Raw genomic sequence first — 22,076 nt, 5'->3', positions numbered from 1 at the left:
GTTAGCCAAAAGATGGCATTAGGGCTGCAACTAATGATTACTATCATGATGAAATGTCAGCAAACTTTGGAAATGTTGATCAGTGTTTCCCAAACCTGGAAATGATTTAGTTTTAATGATTTCTTTGTTTTATGGAGCAAAGAAGAAACCATATTCACATTAAGAAGCTCGATCAAAAAACACTCAAGCTGATTCATCAATTATCAAAGTAGTTGATGATTCATTTGGTAATTGGTCAATAATCAATGAATCACATTATTGCTGGCTTCACTGACAGCAGCTTTAAATCTGCACAGAAATGGAACTTTCTCTCTACAGTCTTTTTCTTTGTCATTCTTTAAACGTTTTCCAGAAGCACAGCATTGTTTCAAGAAATGTCTTCATACAAAAAGAAACCTCAAAAGGACTGCACGGCACTGTGGTGTATATGCCAGGCCTGTATGTGTGGAGCATGTGCATAAACCTAACTACCTACGAGTTGAGGATTAGAGCAGTATGGGGTCATCATATCCCCAAAGTTTAATATTGGTTGTATGCACAAAATCACAGAAAGGGTGGCACTTTGAGATTTTTTTTTCACTCTGGGACCTGTCCAAAAATGTCTCTCAGAATGCTGGTTCCATGTGGATAAATAGCTGATTAATTTTTTCTTTAGGTAGCTTGTTGCTGTTGTAAAGGGCTATACTGCTTACCATTTTTGAGAATAAAAAAAGTGCAAAAAGATAACTAGACTAGAACTAGAGCTAGTAGTATAGTATTGCATATAAATGAATATTCCACATAGCTTAATATTCAATTCATTCAATTGTGATTTTGACTTAAAAACAAGTCGTTTCTTGTGTCTGACAGATACAGATATGGAGTTTTGTATCTTCCTTAATTTTTCCTCCCCGTGTTTTCTTTTTGTCTCTCAGGAGCATTTCGCTGAAATCTTCGGTCAGGATGCAGCGGCGGAGAGCCGACGGTCTCAGGAGAGTTTTAAGAAGTGGCTGCTGGCAGGGATGACTCTGGTGACTGGGGTCGTGGTAGGGTCGCTGCTCGCCCAGAAGCGTCTGTGAGGCGTTCAGACGACGACAAGAACCTCCCCTTTGTCTCCCGCGGTCCTCTCCACCCGCCTCCTCCTCCTTCACCGCCCTCTACGTACAAACCACCACAGAAGATAAAGATGAAGGTCGCGTTTGTCCCCGTCAGAACTGCTGATGATGATGATGATGATGATGATGATGTTTACCTTTTTGTTTTTCCTCGCCGTCGTCACACATCCCACTGTGGACTGAGAATCCTCACGTTGTCGTTGTTGGACTTTTGAGGAGAAAAAAAAAAGAATGACAAAGAGGGGAAGAGTCACGAGTGCTTATTATGTTTCACCTTCATGAAGAAAGAGTCGGGCATATTATTCTGTCAATCACTGACCCCCTGATCTGCTTTATCATTTCTCTTTTTGTACGTATGTATCTATGTAAGTATGACTTAGTTTTTAACAAATTTTTGTTTTCCATCTTCCAAGAAAACACACACACGGCGTAGTTAACCTGACCCTGTCTGGGCCTCAGCTGCTCTACATTAGCTTTGTGCTGTATGTGCCATATCCAGGGTGAACACAGGGGGGAGGATGTAGCACCTGCCTCTGGAAAAAAGCCTCTGTCATTAACCTTTTTCCTGCCATCCACATCATCACATACATACGTACGTACAGCCTAAACATCGTAATCCATGACTTCATGCATACGCCGCTTTGTTTTTGTCCTTCATGAGAAACAGATTTAGTTATCAAAGTCTTAATCTATAAAGCCCAAATGGGAAACATAAATCCTCGGCTTGTTTGTGTCTGTTGGTGCGTTTTTTGGTTGTTTTGTGAACCATTAAAACCCCCTCTGCTCCTACTCCTACTTGGCCTCCATTAGATCCTGTTAGTGTTGTTGTTTGTTAAGTAGCTAAAGAATGCAGCAAAAACTGTAGCAACACGTTAAAGGAGATGCAGAGAGAGCAGCAACGATCACAGCGACAGCTTCAGTGACAGTGCCATTTTAGTTCTGCTTCATCCATTGAATCACATGTGGTTTTTAACAAAAAAAAAACACAGAGAGAGTTTTAAAGGTCCAATGTGTAATTTATAACACCCCCAGTGGTCATAAGCATGTCAGATCAAAACAAAAATGATCATGACGGTTAAATATCATGCTTATTTTAGCCTGTCGCCACTGAATACTCATCATCATGATTATGTTTGCGTCATGTCCAGGTAGATGAAGGAGCTTTAAGTCATTTTTGTGGATCTCAGTCGCCATAAACTCCCACCTATATTAACCTTGGTCTCATTTCTCTCCTTGCCTGAAGCCAATTCTAGCTAAAGAAGGAGCTTTTCTTTGGGATTAAATCCTGACGGAGCCCTTCAGTGGAAACATTGACCTACTTTCTGCCGTCGTTAGAGAGCGGCGCGTTATTCTCTACTTTTAAACAGAACCTCGTGATCTCGACATCACGAGGATCACCCAAGTATGTTCCCTCTCAAATGTTTGCTAAGAATCTACCCACTGAAATCTGTCTTCGGATTGGAACTAGATTTGTGATTCTGTGTATGCTGGATCAGACACTCAACTGTCAGACTCCAGTTCCATATGGATCTGATCCAGATTACAAATTTGGCAGCAATTTAGGCACCTTGTGGAGGTCTGCGCTCTTTGTTTGACAGGACTTTACATATTGGACCTTTTTAGAAGTATATATTCCTCACATTTTCACACTTTTAGAAGACGAGATTATGATGAAAGAGGAAAACGTTCAATGTTGGTTCAAAACCACATCAGAATTCAGAATTACAGCGTAGTGAAAGTATCAGGAGGAAAGGAATAACAAGTGCTAGGTAAGTTAAAACAAAAGGATACGTACAGGAGAAGCGAGAGTGTAAGAGAAGTTGAGGTGAGTAAGTTAGTTAGTGTTGTTAAGGAGAGAAGGTGTCCTCGAAAGATGAAGCAAGAGATTCTGCTCCTCTGATGGTGAGCGAAGAGCTCTCTCCACAAATGACAACAATCTGTAGTTCACGCTTTTGTCGGGAAAACAAGGTTAAAACTAGTTAATTCTTTAATTTATTTATTTAACCTTTTATTTAACCAGTTAAAAGTCTCACAAAGATACAGAATCTCCTCCTCCTCACAGTCTTCACACAATTTTAGCTTTAGAACCAAGCCGAGACTCGGCCTCCACTTCTTTTATTTTGAAATTCAGTGACATTTATTCCACTGAGCTTCAGCCCTGTGTGCCACAAGCGTAACATTTAAAAAACATTTTCCTCATGATGACAGCTGCATTATAAAAGTAGAATAATAACTGGTAAAAAAAAAACAACTCAAATCAAGATCCACATCTCTCTCTCTCTTTGTCTGTCTGTCTGTATACAGTCATAATAAACTGAAGTTAATTCACACTCCTGACACTTTGTCACTGTTTCCTGACACTTTTTCTAAACTAAAGCGGTCACGAGTGTCGAGAAGACGAGTTTTAGTTACAGCTCAAGCTCCAGGGATTTTGACTATCATTTTTGCAAGACAGCCTAATGAGCATGTGTTCATCCAACATTCATCCTCTGTTTTCCATCTTGAATCTTGGAGTCGCAGCTCTCTCTCTCTCTGATATGTAGCAAAGAGACAGAGAGTGGTTTGAGTTTAATGTGTTTGGAAAAGTGTGTTGATGCAAATGAGCAGTTGTCGGTGAGTGTCACACACACACACACACACACACGCACACACACACACACACACACACACACACACACACACACACACACACACACCCCCATAAGGAAGGCATGTCTCCATAATGTGCGGGTCCCCACAACATAAGGAATACCAGGCATACACACACATACAGGTTTGCACTGCTTTTCATCGTGGGACACTGCATTGACTGATTTCCATTCCTTTGGACATTATCTCAGCTCTAAACTCACCTAGTTGTGGTCTCCATGAGGACTGTCCTGACAAGGTCTTAAAGAGTTAACAATCGCAAGAACAAACACATTTCTCCACCTCATCACCACGAGTCTGTCAAACCTCCATCCATCTCCTCCTCCTCCTCCTCTCGCCATCCAGCTCCACCTCTTCCGATTGTGGTCCCTCAGCTGTCACCGCACCTCGTCACGTGTGTCAGTCACAGCTGAGCCACCTGCTGCCACACACACACACACACCTGCCAGTCACTTGTACACCACGACAGACGAGAAGAAAGAAGACAAAGAAATCGTCTTTGTCTCGAAACATAATTAATTTAGAGCTGGAGTTGGACGAGTGTTTCACGCGCTGACGACTGGCAGCTCGACTGATTTACAGAGAAGGAAAGAATAATGTAGCAGCCCAATTAAAAAAATTAATAAATGACTTCATTTAGTCACATGATCGACCACCAATTATGAGAGAGAGGGTGAGCTCCAGTGTGACAACAAATCTGGTGACTGAGAATAATGAAGAATATCACATCATTTAAATCCCATTATTTCGTCTTCTTACTGGACAAATCTTTCTGGTTTGAAGAATTAGGACAAAGGTAGCAGTGTAGCCACCAGGGGGCGACTTGTGGTTGTAAACAGAACTCCTTTTCTAACTTTATAACGTCTGCAAACATTTTCCTGAGGCGTTAATGGTCTCATTGTCAGCTCTTTTTCAATAACATATAGTGTCGATTTTGAAATTATAATATAAATCCCATAAATGATGTCTCCAGGCTTCCCAGCGGGACTTTATGTTATAGAACCATGAGGCAACATCCGTTTTAATTAATTTAGTTTATAAGGATCTCAGTCATCACAGGAGGTAACATCTTCAATGCAAAAGAAACAATACAATAAATCCACAAAACGGTGAAATAATATAGTTATAATATATATAATATGAGGAAAATATCAGAATGTAATTGAAAAGAAAATAGAAAAATCATCAAAAACGACTTATATATGGAGAGAGAAAGATAGAATAATTTCTTCCTTTGGCCATGACCTACACTCCCCAGAATCTTTTCTCCAGATGTGAGCTGACCTGTTCACAAACACAGCCACAAACCTAAGGTAAAGAAAAATGTTATTGCTAAATTGTTTCACATTGCAAGTTAGTCTTAGTGCAGCAACAATAAATCACTCAAAAACAGGCAAAGTTAAAGATGATCTTAAGTCATACAGAAGAGCAAAAATGAAGTATATCTGCATACTTTCTCAAAGTCTGACCAACACCAAGCACCAAAATCTATAGAGAAAATCAGCGATTTTACCTCACATCACACAGGAGTCAATGATCTACTGCTTTCTCCCATCACTCACTTCAAATGTGTCATTTTGTGACAAAAGAAGCAGCAGCTCCTGAGTCCCTCGAGCTACAAACACTGATTTTCTCCATGGACTTTGGTGCGGAAGAACTTACAGTTCTGTCCTTTTTTTTTAGTCGAAAATGCAACTGGAAACAGGTGTTTATATTCATAAAGTTATAAGAGCATAGTGCAACAATACACTACAATAAATATAAGATGATTTGAACTGATACAAAATAGCAGAAGTGAAAACTGTTAAATGTCTTTATTCGTACACGTATCTTTTAAAGTTCAAAAGGCCATTTTTAAGTGTAACTAACCCTTAAACCACATTGTTTGCAGGTGTTAACCAGTGAAAATGACTGATCCAGACAAAGTATTGAACTTTTACGTTTTTATAAATATTGGTGTATCTACTGCCCTCTGTGGTCAAACACCAGCTACTGCATTATTTACCCTTTAATTAATTCCATGCCTCATTTCCAGTATTTATTTATTTATTTATTTATGTATTGATTAATGTAAATATAACACAGTGTCATACAACTGCGTTTACAGGTGGTGTGTGTGTGTGACACATTAAAGAGTCATAAACGTCTACGCTGTAACTCCATGTTCAAAGCAGAACTCCTCTCTCCATCAGTGTCCACTTTGTTGTTTCATCTTCACAGAGTCATGAAACATTCATGATACACTTTAATTCCAAAAATAAACAAAAAAATAAACATGCTGCATAGACTGTGGACAAAATGCTCTTTGTCTGCTCTCATACATTCCAATTTATATTTCTATATAAACTCACACACACATATATATATTTTTCTAGTATGTGCCCGACCAAGAAGCTGCTCGTAGGCTTTTTCCTGCTGACAATTAAAGGTCCAGTGTGCAAGAATTACTGACACCTAGGGGTGAGACTGCAGTTTGCAATTTCTCTGCTCACCCCACCCCTTTTTTCGTGGAACTATGTTGACCTTCACATATACAGTAAATGAAGGGTTTTCTTCTTTGTTTACATAGTAAGCACACACTTTGGGCTGTAGTTTGTCCTTGTGGGCCACCGTAGGAACACAGAGGCATAGAATGGCGAGTGTTGCGAGACCTTTGCTCTGATTACATAAACGGCTACAAAATCAAACAGTTTAGACCCAGTGTATAAGAATTTGTGACACCTAATGGTGAGACTGCAAACTGCAACTTCTCCAATAACCCCGCCCCCTTTCTTATCGAACAATGGTGGTCTACATATACCAGAAATGAAGGGTTTTCTTCTTTGTTTACATAGTAGAATTTGTAGCCTTAAAAGGCTACTAATTCAAACGTTTTTTACTTTTAAGTGATTATAAACTTGTTTGAGCACATTTTTGTTTATTAAAGATAATTTATGCTGACAAAAGTTACACACTGGACCTTTAAACAAAGTTCCCGTCCCCCACATAAATGTGTGTGTGAGTGTGTGAAGGAGGCACAAATGACAAAAAAAAAGGCAGTGGCACGTCCCTATATACACTACATATATACATGTATATGTATGTTTATATATATATGCTAGCTATTTAAACTGATTAGCATAGTACATTAGCTTAGTGACCTATTTAAAACAAACAGAAACTGCTTTGCAACATTGTTTATATTTGTTGTTAAAAAAATAACAATAATCTTGATAATTGTGCCCCTTCAAATGGCCTTAAAACTCCATATTTGCGTTGATGTGCGTTGAGATTTGTTGTGTTTTTATTCCTTAGGATTATCTCGGACTGCTACTGTAGAGAAAAAAAAACAACAAAACCACGCAGACTAAGATTAAGACAGAGAATATTTTCACAAAGTTCGATCTCTGGTGCGTCTTTATGGTTTTTTGAGTCTAGAGAAAGATGGTCACCATGGTAACCATGTCCAGTGGTCTGTGTGTATGTTTTAGAACTGCACTGTAAAAAAATGAAAACCTAATAAAAGCTCATGTTGGAAGATGAACTGAGTCAGTCTGGTCTCTTTTTTTAAAGGAGCAGTACGTTTGTTTCTGCTCCAGTTTTTTTCCTGAGAATCTCACAACAAGGATGTTTTTCAAATGGCCTCATGGTAGCACTGAATTATTATGACCAACAACGCCAGTTTTTGTTTCAAGGCAGTCCATTAAAGGTACAATTCAAGGTTTTTGCACATAATCAGCCAGCTTGAGATCTCACTGAAAACAAAAAATAAATATTTTATCCACTTAATTAAAGGCTCAACTAATATAATCTACAATATTCTAAATAATATATTACTATTTTATCCTTTTTTTGATTGAAAACTGAAGTTTGTAAAACGTTCACTCTCCTGCGCCAAAGTTCATTCAGAAAAAGAGCAATTTTACACCATAGCGAACGGGAGTATTTCATCCACTGCTGCTTCCATTAGTTCATGTGTGACTTTGAAAGTTTACTTTTACTAAAGTGACACACACTCACCAAACTCAGCAGTAGAGCAGCATTAACTATTGTCTTATTATTGTCGTATTTGCTGTTGTCATCCTTTTTCCCTCTTCTATCACCCTCTGTTCCCTCTTTTTTGACTTTTCTTTCTTCCTCATTGTGATTTTCAGCCAATAGGCTTTCAGCTCGTTAGAGTAACACAGCACAGGAGTGTGAGACCTGTGTTATTAGGATCTGTGCATATTTATTTTTATTAAAATATGTGATTTCAAGACGTGAAGAGAGACGATGACAAGAGGATTGAATGACGTCAACCTGAGGAAGTGATGAACGGATCACAAGTGTCTTTGTTTGGACCAGTTTTTCACTTCAGTCTCCGCAGAAACAAGTAAAACCTTACACTGTGTGTGTGTGTGTGTGTCAATATTTGCTCTATTTGCTCCATGCCACTGTCTCATCAAGTTTTTGTACTTTTGTTTGGTACTTTGTAGCCCCTGTCAAGCCCTTGTTTTTAGCTTAATTGAAAGAGTCATTTTGTTTGTTAAATTTAGCTGTTTTTTGTGAGTAGGTTTTCCTTCTTAGGAGTGTTTTTTTGTGGAATTTGTGTTTTCATGTCATATTTGTGTGTTTTTATATGTGATATTTGTGAGTTTAGATAAATAAATGTGTGTGTGCGCGCGCAAACTGCCCTCACTCAGTGACGGGGCTGCTCACATGTGTTTTTATATATAATATGGGTGTTTTTTTTAATGGATAGCTATGTGTGTTAACACGTGCTATGATTTATTTATTATTTTTTAAATGTTGTGTTTTCTGTGGTGTACGTTATGAGGCAGCCTACATGGGAGGTTTTTTATCGATAGCGGTGTGTTTTTAAAAGGAGTATATATGTAGATTTATATATAATCGAGTATATGTCTGTTTTTAATGGGTAGACGTGTGTATTTACGTGGTACACGTGTGTGTTTTCCGATGTAGTTTAGGAACGGAGAGATAAATAAAGTATGTGAAAATATAAATGTAAAGAACAACATAATACTGTAAATAACTTGTACAAAACCTAAACATTGCACTGTAAATAACTCACATTATAAACAAAATATAAAGTATAGAAGTTAAATAGTTTTCTTGTGGGAACTAAACCCACAGCAGGAAATTCCTCATCAGCACTTTGAAGCACTGCTTCTACTAGTTAGCGTTAGCGTCAGGTAGCATTCTGGCGCTAATTTTAGCTGATGTCTGTGTCCCCGTTAGTTAGACAGTGACTGTTAATGTTATGATTATATAATTATCTGCGCCAGTAGCGCCACTTACAACTGTGTGTCTTTCTTCTTTTTTCTTCATCCTCTTTTTTTCTTCCTCTTCTAACTACCTGATTGATAACTCCTCTTCATTTCCCTTCAGCTTCACACAGGTTAATGTGAGGAGACGTGGGGCCCCTTTAGGGAGGTTTCCGACTGAGGTGTCATTGCAAATCAACCCTTGTTGTTTAAGGGAGACGGGGATGCAGCTGGTCACTGAGTGTCGGGAGCCCCCCTATCGGCTCAGGGCCCCAAGCAGTTGCACGCCGCCTTGCCTGTTCATAAACTACACGTCTACCCGCAGCGCAATGAAAGTAAGAAGTGCGTTAGTGCGTTAAAAAAAGTAACGCATTAAATCCACAAATTAATCATCCTGCGTTAGCGCTAATGTGTGTATATATATATATATATATATATATATATATATATATATATACATATATATATATATATACATATATGTATGTATATATATATATATATGTATATATATATATATATGTATATACATATATATATATATATATATATGTATATACATATATATACATAAATAAATACTCATGGGACAGAGACAAAGGCAGAAGTTTATTATGATACGGCCACACCTGGAAGGACACAGTGATCACCATGGACAGAGGAGACAGAGTCAAACAACCCCAGAGAGGACAGTGGACGGACGAGACACTGCATCTTTTCTAGTGGTTTTAACATCTACAGAGCATCATTCAAACTCCTGCAGCAGCTTCTTCACCCAGAGCGGAACGAGACAACCAGACTCTGGAGATAGGAGTCAAACACTGCACCACCTTCAGCCATGGTCCCCAGTCCTCCTCCGTCTCTACTTCCACTGGCCCTTCTCATAATCCCACTTGGCTGAGATTCCCTCGATGGGATTCATCCTCATGTCGAGCATCCTCTTCAGCTGCTGGGCCTGCCAGTCTTTTTCAAAGGTTCTGGGAGGCTTTGGGTAAACTGGACGAGGAATGACGGAGAAAAGAGTGGACCATGATAATCTGATTTGATGAAGATTAACATAAACTAACCATGTACCTTATTCTGAATAAGATCACACACATTGAAGGAGTTATTTTTCATTTGAACTTCATAAAACTGACTCTGTCAAGACATGAGGACGTGGAGGTTAGAACTATTCAAATATAAAAGACAAGAAAAAACAAGGTAAACACTGACCTTCTTTTAAACGTGAAAACACACGTCTGTTTGTGTTTGTTAAAGATGAAATGTTTTACCGTAGACTTTCTGCCACCAGACGACCAGACCAGTGAAGCCCAGGAAGATGAAGACGGTGCCGACGACCGTCTTCCACTCTGCGGACGGCTGATTCATCTCTGAGTAAGTTTGACGGAACGACAGACGATACACTGCACGAGAGAGAGAGAGAGATCAATACATTCAGCCAAATCAAAGGTACTCTATTCAATTACTCTTAACTCTTTACTCTAACTTCTTAAAATACAAGAATTGAATACTGAATTGAACTGATTTTTTTCAATCCTTTAAAACAGGAGTTTACGTTGTGTTTTTGCACAAAGAACATATATTGACCTCATATATATCTATATATACTGTATATGATATATACAGTATATATAGATAAGGGTGTGTGCTAAATATATAATATTATAATGTTTAAGTTAAGGTTTGTGCTTATAGTTGTGATGGTTAAGGATAAAGTAAGGGACTTAATTATGTCCACACTCACTAAGAAGTGTCCTCACTAAGTGTGTGTGTGTGTGCCGTATACTGCCTCATGTCCTACAGGCAAGCTTCTCCTCTCTGGACAGTTGGTCCCATGGTCCTTTCTCCTTCTGCTTCAGGGCCTTGTCCTCAGAGGACAGTGTGTCTTTGTACCGTTTGTTGGGCAGAGGCATGTCCACACGGTCACAGTACATCGGCTGAGACATGTCCTCATGTGTCACCTCTGCAGGAACAAGGGTGAGACAAAGGGTTTACCTTTACCTTTTTTGGGATCATATTATGCTGCCACAGGACAAGGTGTCAGTTATGCTGCAGTGCCACCTGCTGGTCAGTCAGAGAGTAGCACATTAGCCATAGTCATTTACTGAACATCATTTGTTTTTAAATGATGTTCAGGATAAATACATAAACAGCACTTGTTTTTATTTTTTTTAATCAATAATCTTAATTAAATAAAACAAATACTAACATAGCCATAAAAGTAAAATTTCAGTTCTGTATTTTTTTTGATTTCACCACCTTTGAATTATTCACTTATAAGAACTTTTCATAAAATAATCTCAAAGTGCTACAGAAACCAAAAAGAAACAAAAACACTAAGGGCAAGAACACATTACAAATCAGCAACAAAATGAAAGTACAAGTGATAAAATACATTGGTAAAAACAGCTAAAAGGAGTTGAAGAGTGGAGTGAAATTAGGGAAATCTAAGGATAATTTAAGAACGTCTGCCTGAACAAAAAGGTTTGAAGCCCTTTTTTAAAAGTGTCTACAGACTGGGGTTTCTGCAGGTCGCCCATGGTGCAGAGTCCTGGCTGATGGAGGAGGTTAGTGCTTTGGGATCAGAGGGTACGGGTGGATGAGTGAGGGGTAAGGAGGTCTTTGAGGTATTGCGGGGCGTTGCTGTAGATGCACATGTGGGCGATGAGGGCGGTCATGTATTGAATTCTTGAGGTTCCTCTTCCTCACATATACTTCACACACTGGTAGAGTCATGTTGGATGGAGCGAGAGATAAAGTCAGTCTAGTTATTTAATTAAATTATTAGAATGGCAGGGGCCAGAACAGCACGGATGTCAGGAATTTGCAGCTTTAATATAGTATGATCTCATACTGTATATCATAAATTTAAGTGTGTGTGTGGTTCCTCCTACAAAAATACTGAGTGTATATATTACTACCTGTCGCCACAGTGTGTGTATGTTTGTGTGTGTGTTAAAATGTATAATTCCATACAATACACAATATTTCTATTGACTTTTCTGTTTCTCTATTGTCTATTTTTGAGATGTGTGATATTTTCACCTCATTTATGTATTTATTTTAGTGGCTCCAACTGTTTTTCTGTATATTTTCTGTCAGAAACTTGCCTCCCAACATGTTTTTCTTGATTCAGTGAGGAAAGAACAATTAAGGAAAATGTCGCAATCACATCATCACTGAAATCTCTTACTCCCTGACAAACTTTTATTGAAAAACCTGTAAACATTTACCTGAATCTGCAGGCTGCAGATTATCAGACCATTTAATCTATCACAGTTCATCCAGAAATGATGCGTTTACAGTTCTACTTTTTACAGACAATCTGTCAATCACATGACTGTCCAATGGTTTGATTGTCAGGCGTCAAACTCGGCAGGTGACTCACTTAGGACGTCCGTGTGTGCAGCGCCAACTTTGACATCGTTTGTCTAAGAAATGCAAGAGATATCTGCAGAAATGTTAACAGATATAATCACTAAAATATAGAAATAAAATGATAAAATTGTTACCATGGCTGTGACTGGCCATCCTCGCACTGCTGGAGGTCAAGGCTGCGGTCACACGACGGGCCAGGAGGCTTCCAACACGTCCAGCCGTCAGGTGAAGCATCTGGAAACATGTGACGTGAGCTTATTTTAGACTCTAGTGCCAAAAAACGGCTCCTGACAAATCAAAAACATTCTATTTTTATCAGGCCAAATTGCAGCTTTGGTGATATATCACCGTCCTTCCAAAGTATGGTGATTGTCTTGCAACATATTGATTATCACAAATTCCTTCTATGGCGTTATTATTAACAGGTATCATGTCAGGAGCAGCCAAACATGGCACGAGTTGTTGTTCCCAACTTCCTGGACATTTTTGTTAAAAGAAAATAGAAAAAAAAAAAGGTTTATTTGTCATTGTAAAATACCACAAGATACTTTGTTGGATTGGTTTGTATCAAAAAACATCCATAATAAAAGACATTTGAAAAACCAAACCATAATTCAGTCATAGAATCAATGGTGTTTCCACATTAGTAATGACTGTGGTATGTTGTTGGCTGTCATTAATTAACTTTAGAAGACAATACAAATACTTCCTTATGGAAGAACTGGACGAGCAACATATAAGAGAAGAGAGAAGAGCCGCTTCACATGTAAATGTCCAGTGTGTAATATTTAAGAGGGCTTACTGGCACATACTTATATACTGTTAGAATGAGACTTATGGATGACTTCCGGGAAGGCGCATGGAGCGGTAGGCTGCGTGACATCAGCGCTCTCGATAGTCAAGCGTAAAACTCCCCGAAAACTCGAATAACTAAAGCTTGTAATCACACCGACTGTAATGTGACCGGGGAAAAGCTGCAATGGGAAGGAAAATTCGACTCGCTCAGACTAAAAACACGACGACAGACGAAATGGAGGAACCGCTAGCTAACCGTGAAATTGAAGAAGACGGCGGCCATGACACAACACACCTCGCTGCAAGTAAGACAGACGGGTCAGATCTTGAAATTATCAGCAAGGAGATAAGAGATTTAAAAACAGAATTAAAAGAAGCCCTTTGCTCATTTGGCGAAACATTGAGGAGCGACGTGAAAAAAGACTTGGATGTTTTCAAACAGGATATAAGTCGACAATTTACTAATGTCGCCACTGAGCAGCAACTACAGAGCGGCAAAATCAACGAGGCTGAGTCGCGGATTGAAAAGCTGGAACATTGGGCACAGGAGGCTAACAACGCTCTTATTATCTCACTGCAAGAAAAAAAAATCCTTGCAGGATAAGTAAACTGATCTGGAATCAAGATCGAGGAGAAATAATCTCCGTATCTACGGAGTTACAGAGGAAGAAGAGGGCGAGTCTGCGGCCAAGTTTGTTCAAGACCTGCTCCGACGTGAACTCCAACTGCCGGAAGATTTTAATATCAAAATTCAAAGAGCGCATCGGTCACTCGCATAGAAACCTGCCGACGGAACCCACCCGAGACCCATCATTGTGAACTTTCTGGAATTCTCTACTAAAGAGAGAGTCCTGAGAGAGGCATGGAGAAAGAAAATACAGCTGGGGAACAAGGTCCTGTCATTCGACCACGATTACGCGACAGAGGTTGTGCAGAAGAGAAAGGAGTATAATGCCGCTAAAAGAATATTGAAGGAGAAAGGCGTCCGGTTCCAGACGCCGTTCACCAAGATGAGGATCCATTGGGAGACGGGAACTCGAGTATACAACAGCGCCGGGGAGGTTAAGCAGGAATTGGAGAGACGCAGACTCGCGGAGAAGACATCGGCGACACCGACGACCGCGGCGGCGGCCGGGCTGGAGTCACGGCTCCGCTCAGCCGTGGAGTGGCAGCGTAGTGAGGGATCCCGGAGGATCTACCCATCAGCAGCCGTACGAGCCAAGGAAAAGCTGAAAGAGTTCCGAAGATAATTTATCTAAGGATTAATGATTATAAAATGAAGCAAAACCGGTAGGAATGTTCTGATATAATTTGTGTTTCTAGTTGTCAAAATTATGGTTATTCTGCTATTCCCATGCTAAAAGAAAAATTACTATCTGAGGTCTGGGTTGCTTAATTTTCTTTTCTAAGTTGTAACGTTGGACTCATTTAGAATGACTATAACCCTCACTGTGGGCCCTGTCATTTCTAAGTTAGGCCCCTCTTTACCTAAGGGGGTTTTCCCTAGATCCACCAACGGGATCAGATTGTGGGAGGACAGAAACGTCCTCAACTGTTTGGAAGTTCACCTGTTATATTTAATATGTTCGTTCCATGCCACCGTTTTGGCATTGTTAGTGGGGCTACTGATGTTTTTCTTTTGTCTTTATCCTTATAAGTGATGCAGAGTAATAACGTGAGAATAGCGTCCTTAAATGTGAATGGCTTAAACAATGTGATTAAAAGAAGAAAAGTAATGGCAAAAATTAAGAAAGAAAAAATGCAAGTTATATACTTACAAGAAACACATCTAACTCAACAAGAACATGATAAAATGAGGAAATTTGGATTTAAAAATATCTTTTCCAGTTCATTTAAGAAAGGTCCAAAGAGAGGAGTCGCCATATTAATTTCCAACTCTGTCAATTTTGAACTCATCAAAGAAATAAATGACAAAGAAGGGAGATATGTAATAGCAAAAGGGAAATTGGATAATCATTTAGTTACTCTGGTCAATGTCTATGTGCCACCTAACTCTGATAGAATGTTTTTGAAATTACTGTTTGAGATCATAGCCCAGGAAAATGAAGGAATTCTAATATGCGCGGGGATTTCAACATGATTTTGAATGCTAAACTGGACACAAATAATAGCAAGATAACTAAGACTCATCTATCGAAACTTGTCAGCACCTCTCTAGCTGAATTGGGGATGTTCGATGTTTGGAGAGAGCTCCATCCATTAGAGAAGGACTACACACACTATTCTGCTCCACACTCTGTGTACTCCAGAATAGATTATTTTTTTATGAACACAATTGACCGATATAGAGTAGAGGAATGTAAAATAGGGGTAACTGACTTATCTGATCACAGTATTACTTACCTCAATATCCACCTGACTAGGAGAAATAAAAATACACTATGGAAATTAAATGTTGGTATGCTGAATAACCAGCAAACACAGGAGGAGGTTAAGAAAGAAATTAAATGCTGCATAGAGGATAACTTAGACAGCCCAGTGGATCCTACCATACTTTGGGACACGGTAAAAGCTGTAATGAGAGGGAGGTTAATAGCGAGGGCAGCTTACCAAAAAAAGACTAGAGAGGAAGATTATAAGAAATTAGTTAAACAATTAATAATACTGGAACAGCAACATAAAAATAAAAATAAAAAAGATGATCCGGCTTTACAACAAATAATCGATGTGAGACGTCAGATAGACGACATCCTAAGTCAAGAGGTAGAGAAAAAACTAAGATTCACTAAGCAGACCTATTATGAATCTGGATCTAAAGCAACAAAATATTTGGCAAGAAGACTTAAGGTCCAGCAAGCTTCTCACACTATACACAAGATTAGCGACCCTGTAACGAAACGATTACTATTTAAGCCTGAAGAAATAGAAAGGGTTTTTAAAGATTATTATGAAGCCCTGTATACCCAACCCAGAGCAAAAACAGAGTGCGAAATGAAAGAATTCCTTGATTCTTTGGACTTGCCTGCTATTGGAAAAGAGCAAAATAGAAAATTAATCTCCAGCATCACGAAGAAAGAACTAGATGCCGCAATTAGTAGGTTGAAATCAAACAAAACGCCAGGTAGTGACGGATTCCCTAGTGAGTGGTATAAAACATTTAAGGAGGAATTAACTCAGTTACTTCTGAATTCCTTCAATCAGACTCTGACAGAGGGCAAACTGCCCCCTTCTTGGAAAGAGGCCATAATTTCAGTCATTCCAAAGCAAGGTAAAAATAAAGAACTTTGTGAATCCTATAGACCTATTTCAATCCTAAATGTGGATTATAAGATTTTTACTTCAATAATTTCCAAAAGATTTGAAAATTTTATGTCAGACTTGGTAGATGAAGATCAGTCAGGTTTTATTACAGGCAGGCAGACTCAAGATAACATTAGACGTATTCTCCACATGATAGATCAGATCCAAAGACAGGGCCTGAGAGCAGTACTAGTGAGCCTTGACGCAGAAAAGGCCTTTGACTGTGTCAATTGGAGATTTCTGTATCAGGTTTTGGGAAAACTAGGGATTCATGAACAAATTATACAATGTATCCAGGGCCTCTACCAAGAACCATCAGCGAGGATAAAAATTAATGGACACCTAACTGACAGATTTATTTTACAGCGAGGAACTCGCCAAGGATGTTGTTTTAGCCCCACCCTGTTTGCTATATTTATTGAGCCGCTGGCACAATTGATCAGACAAAGTACTAACCTAAAAGGAATCCATATAGGACAGCAGGAGCATCGGATAGGGCTCTTTGCTGATGATGTTATTGTGGCCCTTCAAGACCCAGATAGGACATTTCCTAATCTGATGTCGATATTAGAAGATTATGGTAAATACTCAGGCTATAAATTAAACATTGCAAAAACACAAATTCTTACACTGAATTATACCCCAGGCCGAGAAATTAGAGAAAAATATGAAATAAGATGGAACTCCAAAGTTATCAAATACCTGGGTGTGGTATTGGCAAAAGACCACATTAAAACATTTGAAATTAATTACAAGAACATAAACAATAATATCAAGACAGATATCGGGCGGTGGTCTGCTTTTAACATGGACTTTGAGACACGAATCGAGGCAATAAAAATGAATGTGGTACCGAGACTGTTATATGTTTTCCAGTCCATCCCACAGATGATTCCAGAAACACAATTTAGACACTGGGATAAACTTATATCTAGATTTATCTGGGCCGGAAAGAGACCGAGGATCAGGTATAAGACACTTCAACTACCAAAAGAAGAGGGGGGACTATCCTTGCCTAATCTGAAACAGTACTTCTACGCAGCTCAAGTAAAGTTCCTGGTTTCTACATGCTGCCCCCTATATCAGGCAAGATGGAAAGACATAGAGGCCAAGATGGAAAGTTTCCAGATTCAGGCAATACTAGGGGACATAGGAAACAAATTGGCTCAACAAAGCAATAATGAAATTATTAAACAAACATTGGCTATCTGGAGCAAGATGGTTAAGGAATACAATATGGAGGGAGACATCAAATTATTAATTTGGCCTGCTCTAGACCCCAACCAGGAATCAGTGATGCTGGATTCAGGCGATGGTGTGACAGGGGCATCACAGCAGTATGCACAATAACTCACAGAGGGCTCTTAAAAAGTTTCAGTGAGCTACAGAAGGAATTTGGACTGGAAAACAAGGATTTTTTCCGTTACCTGCAATTAAGAGATTTTTACGAGAAAAGAATCAAACCAACATTGTCCAAAGAGGGCAATGCAGTGGTGGATACTCTGACTGTAGCCTATAAAAAGAAGAATAGGAAAATAATATATAACATTTATCAAGGTCTTCAGAAGCAGAAAGGGATCAACACAGGATACATTAAAGCAAAATTGGAGAAAGAACTAAACATGGAAATATCAGAGGAGGAGTGGCGTTCTATGTGGAGTGCACAGCATTCATCTACGAGTTCGAAGAAATTGAAAATATTTGGATGGAAGAACTTGATTCGTTTTTTCATTACACCTCATATAAAAAGCAAATTCTCTCAATCTCAAGAACAGTGCTGGAGGCAGTGCGGAAACATGAACACAGATCACTCCCATATATTTTGGCTATGTCCAAAAATTCAAACCTTTTGGAGTTGTGTAAGTACCACTGTGGCAAAGATCTTGGGATACACAATTCCTAATAATGTGATGGTCCTCTATTTCTGTGTCTTTAATGAAAATGTGGTTGAAAAAAAAGATTGGTATCTGTGTAAAATACTGCTGATGGCTTGTAAAAAAGTTATAACAAAATACTGGTATAAATCTGAGTCTCCAAGCATTAACCAATGGATGGACAAAGTGAAGGAAATGTGCTTCATGGAAAAGATGACTTTCTCTCTCCGATCAAGAGGAACAATTTTTCCCAGGAAATGGGAGAAATGGACTGCTTTTATCAAAACAATTGAGGACGCTACACACTAACAAGTAAAATCACTGGACACTATATATAGGACTTTTAACTGAAGAGCCCCCATGTTTGTTGTTGACTTGTTTTCTCTTAAACTGAAAATGCTAAATAAAAAGTAAAAAAAAAGAAAAAAGAATGAGACTTATGGCGCTTTTTCATGATACAGTTCCAGTACGACTTGGCTCCACTCAGTCACGTCTTTCTCCATTACTATAATAACCTGTATGTCCTCAAATGTTTTGTTTTGTCCACAAACCAGAATCAAACTAAATACTTTGAATGATTTATTTGTTATATGGAGCAAAGAAATCAGAAAATATTCCCATTTAAAGCTCACATAGAGTGGTCCTGTTTCACATATATGTTAGTTATGGAGGTCTACTTACATACATTAACTTCAACCTCCTAGTTGCTGTAAACGAGCCGATAGAAATCTCTCCTCACTGAAGCTCTCGTCAGTCGCAATATTTCAGACTGAAATCTCACCCCCAGAAGACAGAGTGTGTTGTGATTGGCCAGCCAACGTAGAGCTTTACCAACTGTCTTGTGATTGACCAATACCTGGAAGTGACGTAATTAGCATGTCAGCTCTCAGAAGCGCAGCTCCCCCCTCTGGAACGGTGGATGCACTGCTACTCATTATCAAAACATTGTTTTAGCAATGTTTAAAAATAACTTTTTCACGACTCCCCGTGAAAAAAAGTTAATCAAAATGAACAAAAACACCTAAATTGATGAATCGATAATCAAAATAGTTGACGATTAATTTAGTAATTGATTATTTGGCGGTGTATTTTCCACAGGAGGAGACAGTAACACGTTCCTCTGCATTTTTGCCTTACACTGTAAATATTAAGCCCAAGCTCTGTACATATTCTGGTTACTTTAATGTATATAAAGAGGAGTCTATTGCATTTTTCTAATCTTAATAATCTATATCTTACATGTAACTTTACTGTCTATGCTGCTGTAACAATATCAATTTATCTTTTGGACTGATAAAGTCCACAAAAGGGAAAGTGGCAAAAAACTTCCTTGCATCTTGAGAACAAATCACAAACTCCCAGATTTAAAACAACAACAACAACAATAATCTGCTCTGATAATCCATATAATCTGATTCAGCTTGTGTGACCCGGTCAGACGAGTTGTCCTTGCCGTGACACGCTGTCACAGGTCACATGGTTCACGACAATGACGACGACAGTTTGCACTGAAATTGAGAAAAGAAAAGTTCTGTGTGCGACTTTAACTTTTTATAATCTGATGAGAAAAATTTAGTTTTTTATTTCTATTTCGCTCACTTTTTTCCCTTCACCTGTTTCTGTGCTCACACACACACACACACACACACACACACACACACACACACACACACACACACACACACACACACACACACACACACACATGGCCACAGAATGTGAAAATGGTGGCAAAAATTGGCAGTTGGTCAATGTAAGAGTCCTGGCTGACCTTCTGAGTGGGACAGGAGTTCAGAGACAGATTTGATTTGTTTCCTTTTTACAGGAAACAAACAAACATGTTTTTCTCTGATTCTCTAGTTCCTGATACTGAAAAGTGTTTGTTTTATTCAGGTTTATTCAGACGTTCATATGGAGGAATCTGAGCGAGCAGCCGCAGCACCTCTGCTGGCATGAATAGAGCACAGTCCGGTTTGAACACCGTCTTCTCTGTCTTCACAGCTGCTGCACATCTATAAATCCATGCCTCACTATCTGGCCTGCACGTACGCCACTCTCCCTGACTCCCTGACTGTAGGTATGGGGTCAGGGGAGGGAGGTGCCCGTCCGTCCGTCCCCCTCTCTGTCATCTCACACTCTGTCAGCAGTTGTTGACAAATACACAGCACACACATATATATTAAATATGTCGTCTGTCTGTATTTGATGGGAGTACAGACGGACAGATACTCACGGTGGAGAGAGAAGAGGATGCAAAAGTGATCCAAATGTAGAGATTTCTTTTCTTTTCTTTCCCCTGGTTTTTATCTCTGCTCTAAACACTGAGCAGGAACCAACTGGTGGGCGGGCGAGAGAGAGAGAGAGAGGCTGGATGGGAGGAAGAAAGAGGGAGAGCGTGAGTGAGTGAGAAGAGAAGAGGGAGGGAGCTCGGGAGAGGAACAGGACCAAATACAATGCGAGTAAACAAGTGTGTGATAGAATTGGCAGAAGCAGAAAGTTCAATTTTGAGACGCCACACACAAAAGTAGAGTAGGAAGTGCAACACGTGTGTGTGTGTGAGAGAGAGGGAGAGAAAGAAAGTGGAAAAGTTCTCTGTGAAGCTTAAAAAACGAGTGCAAATACAAACACACTTTAACCCCCACCGACACCTCCACATGTCAGAGCTGGCGCGGGGCCATCACAGTGTGGCCTGCAGCCCAGAGGCTGGAGGGTGGAGTCTGTGGTTCATATGGCAGCCGTGAGCATGAGACGCAGCAGGAGGGGAGGAGACAGGGAGGAGACAGGGAGGAGACAGGGAGGAGAGTTTCCCTGAGGTGACATGAGGACAGAGAAGTTCACAGAAACCCCACGCTGCTGCTGCTGCTGCTGCTAGGCCATAATGAGCCCAGAGCAACTCTGACTGGAAATAAATATACAGCCTGAGGTTGGATAAAAATGTGCAGGGAAGCGTCTCGGATGAATGACGTGGAAGAAAAACTGAAGTTAGGGTTAAGGTCTGATAGGAACTCAGTCTCAAAAATCTACCCAATCTTATGTCTATGACAAAGAATCTTTTTACTTTTATACATATTATGTGCTCCTGCACGTCCACGGATCCCTCAGTCTGCTGTCATCGTCGATTATGGAGGGTCTGGATGAGTGCCATACTTTGGCCTCCTTCGTGGCTTTAAGAACACACGTTTGCCTATCTTGTGGCACACTTGTGTCATGAATACACAAGACAGGCAACAATAGATCTGTTGTAGGTGTGTTAGCTGAAAAAACATTGAACTGTTAAAGTTATCTGGGACTTCACCCTTGATAAAAATACTAAAGGTCAACTAAACACATATGTGTGTGTAAGGGTCTTTTAGTGACAAATAATGTAATGACACAAACAAACTATTAAATCACACTGGAAACAAACTGTTCAATAATAGATTTAGTATGAAGGACACAGGAGGTAGTGCCCAATCCCAGCTTTCACCCTTGACTCACCTGCTGAATGTGAAGCTGCCTTGAACTCCATGTTCTTTTACTTCACTCTGTAGAAGAAAATGTGAGGCCAGTTAAAATGGGATTACTTAAATGTGCCAAGTTTGTCATACTAACTCACACATTAGCCAGTGGGGTCTTGAAATAATGTGTGAGAAGGACATTGCAGATGCTGGATTAGAATACTAATGTTATTTACAGCAGACTCAAGTTACTTACAGAACAGTTCTGATCCCAATAACTCCCATGAATGTTAATTATTTTTCTCTCTATTTGAACTCTTTTCCCATGGACTGGACTGAAGC

The 22,076-nt window shown here is 39.4% G+C and overlaps 2 protein-coding genes across 3 annotated transcripts in view; one reads left to right on the top strand and one right to left on the bottom strand.

The window, feature by feature from the left end:
* Positions 1-1,902, top strand: part of bcl2l1 (BCL2 like 1) — a 51,343-nt gene extending 49,441 nt beyond the window's left edge. For both annotated transcript variants that reach the window (XM_083895095.1, XM_083895096.1), the window contains exon 3: positions 915-1,902. In XM_083895095.1, the coding sequence (XP_083751221.1) occupies positions 915-1,058 (144 nt within the window). In that variant the 3' untranslated portion in view covers positions 1,059-1,902. The remainder of the gene's footprint in view (positions 1-914) is intronic.
* A 7,680-nt stretch (positions 1,903-9,582) lies between these two features.
* cox4i2 (cytochrome c oxidase subunit 4I2) lies at positions 9,583-21,793 on the bottom strand. The gene is made up of 6 exons (XM_083895390.1): positions 21,775-21,793; positions 20,531-20,664; positions 12,502-12,601; positions 10,791-10,952; positions 10,261-10,392; positions 9,583-9,982 (listed from the first exon to the last, which is right to left on the bottom strand). The coding sequence occupies exons 3-6, from the start codon at positions 12,599-12,601 to the stop codon at positions 9,849-9,851; spliced, it is 528 nt and encodes a 175-aa protein (XP_083751516.1). The 5' UTR covers positions 20,531-20,664; positions 21,775-21,793; the 3' UTR covers positions 9,583-9,848.
* Between the last annotated feature and the right edge of the window lie 283 nt (positions 21,794-22,076).

This window comes from Microchirus variegatus (assembly GCF_963457635.1).
Source record: "Microchirus variegatus genome assembly, chromosome: 9".
NCBI classification, from domain to species: Eukaryota; Metazoa; Chordata; class Actinopteri; order Pleuronectiformes; family Soleidae; genus Microchirus; species Microchirus variegatus.
Note: the sequence above shows the minus strand (reverse complement) of the source record. Positions and strands in the feature narration are given on the sequence as shown.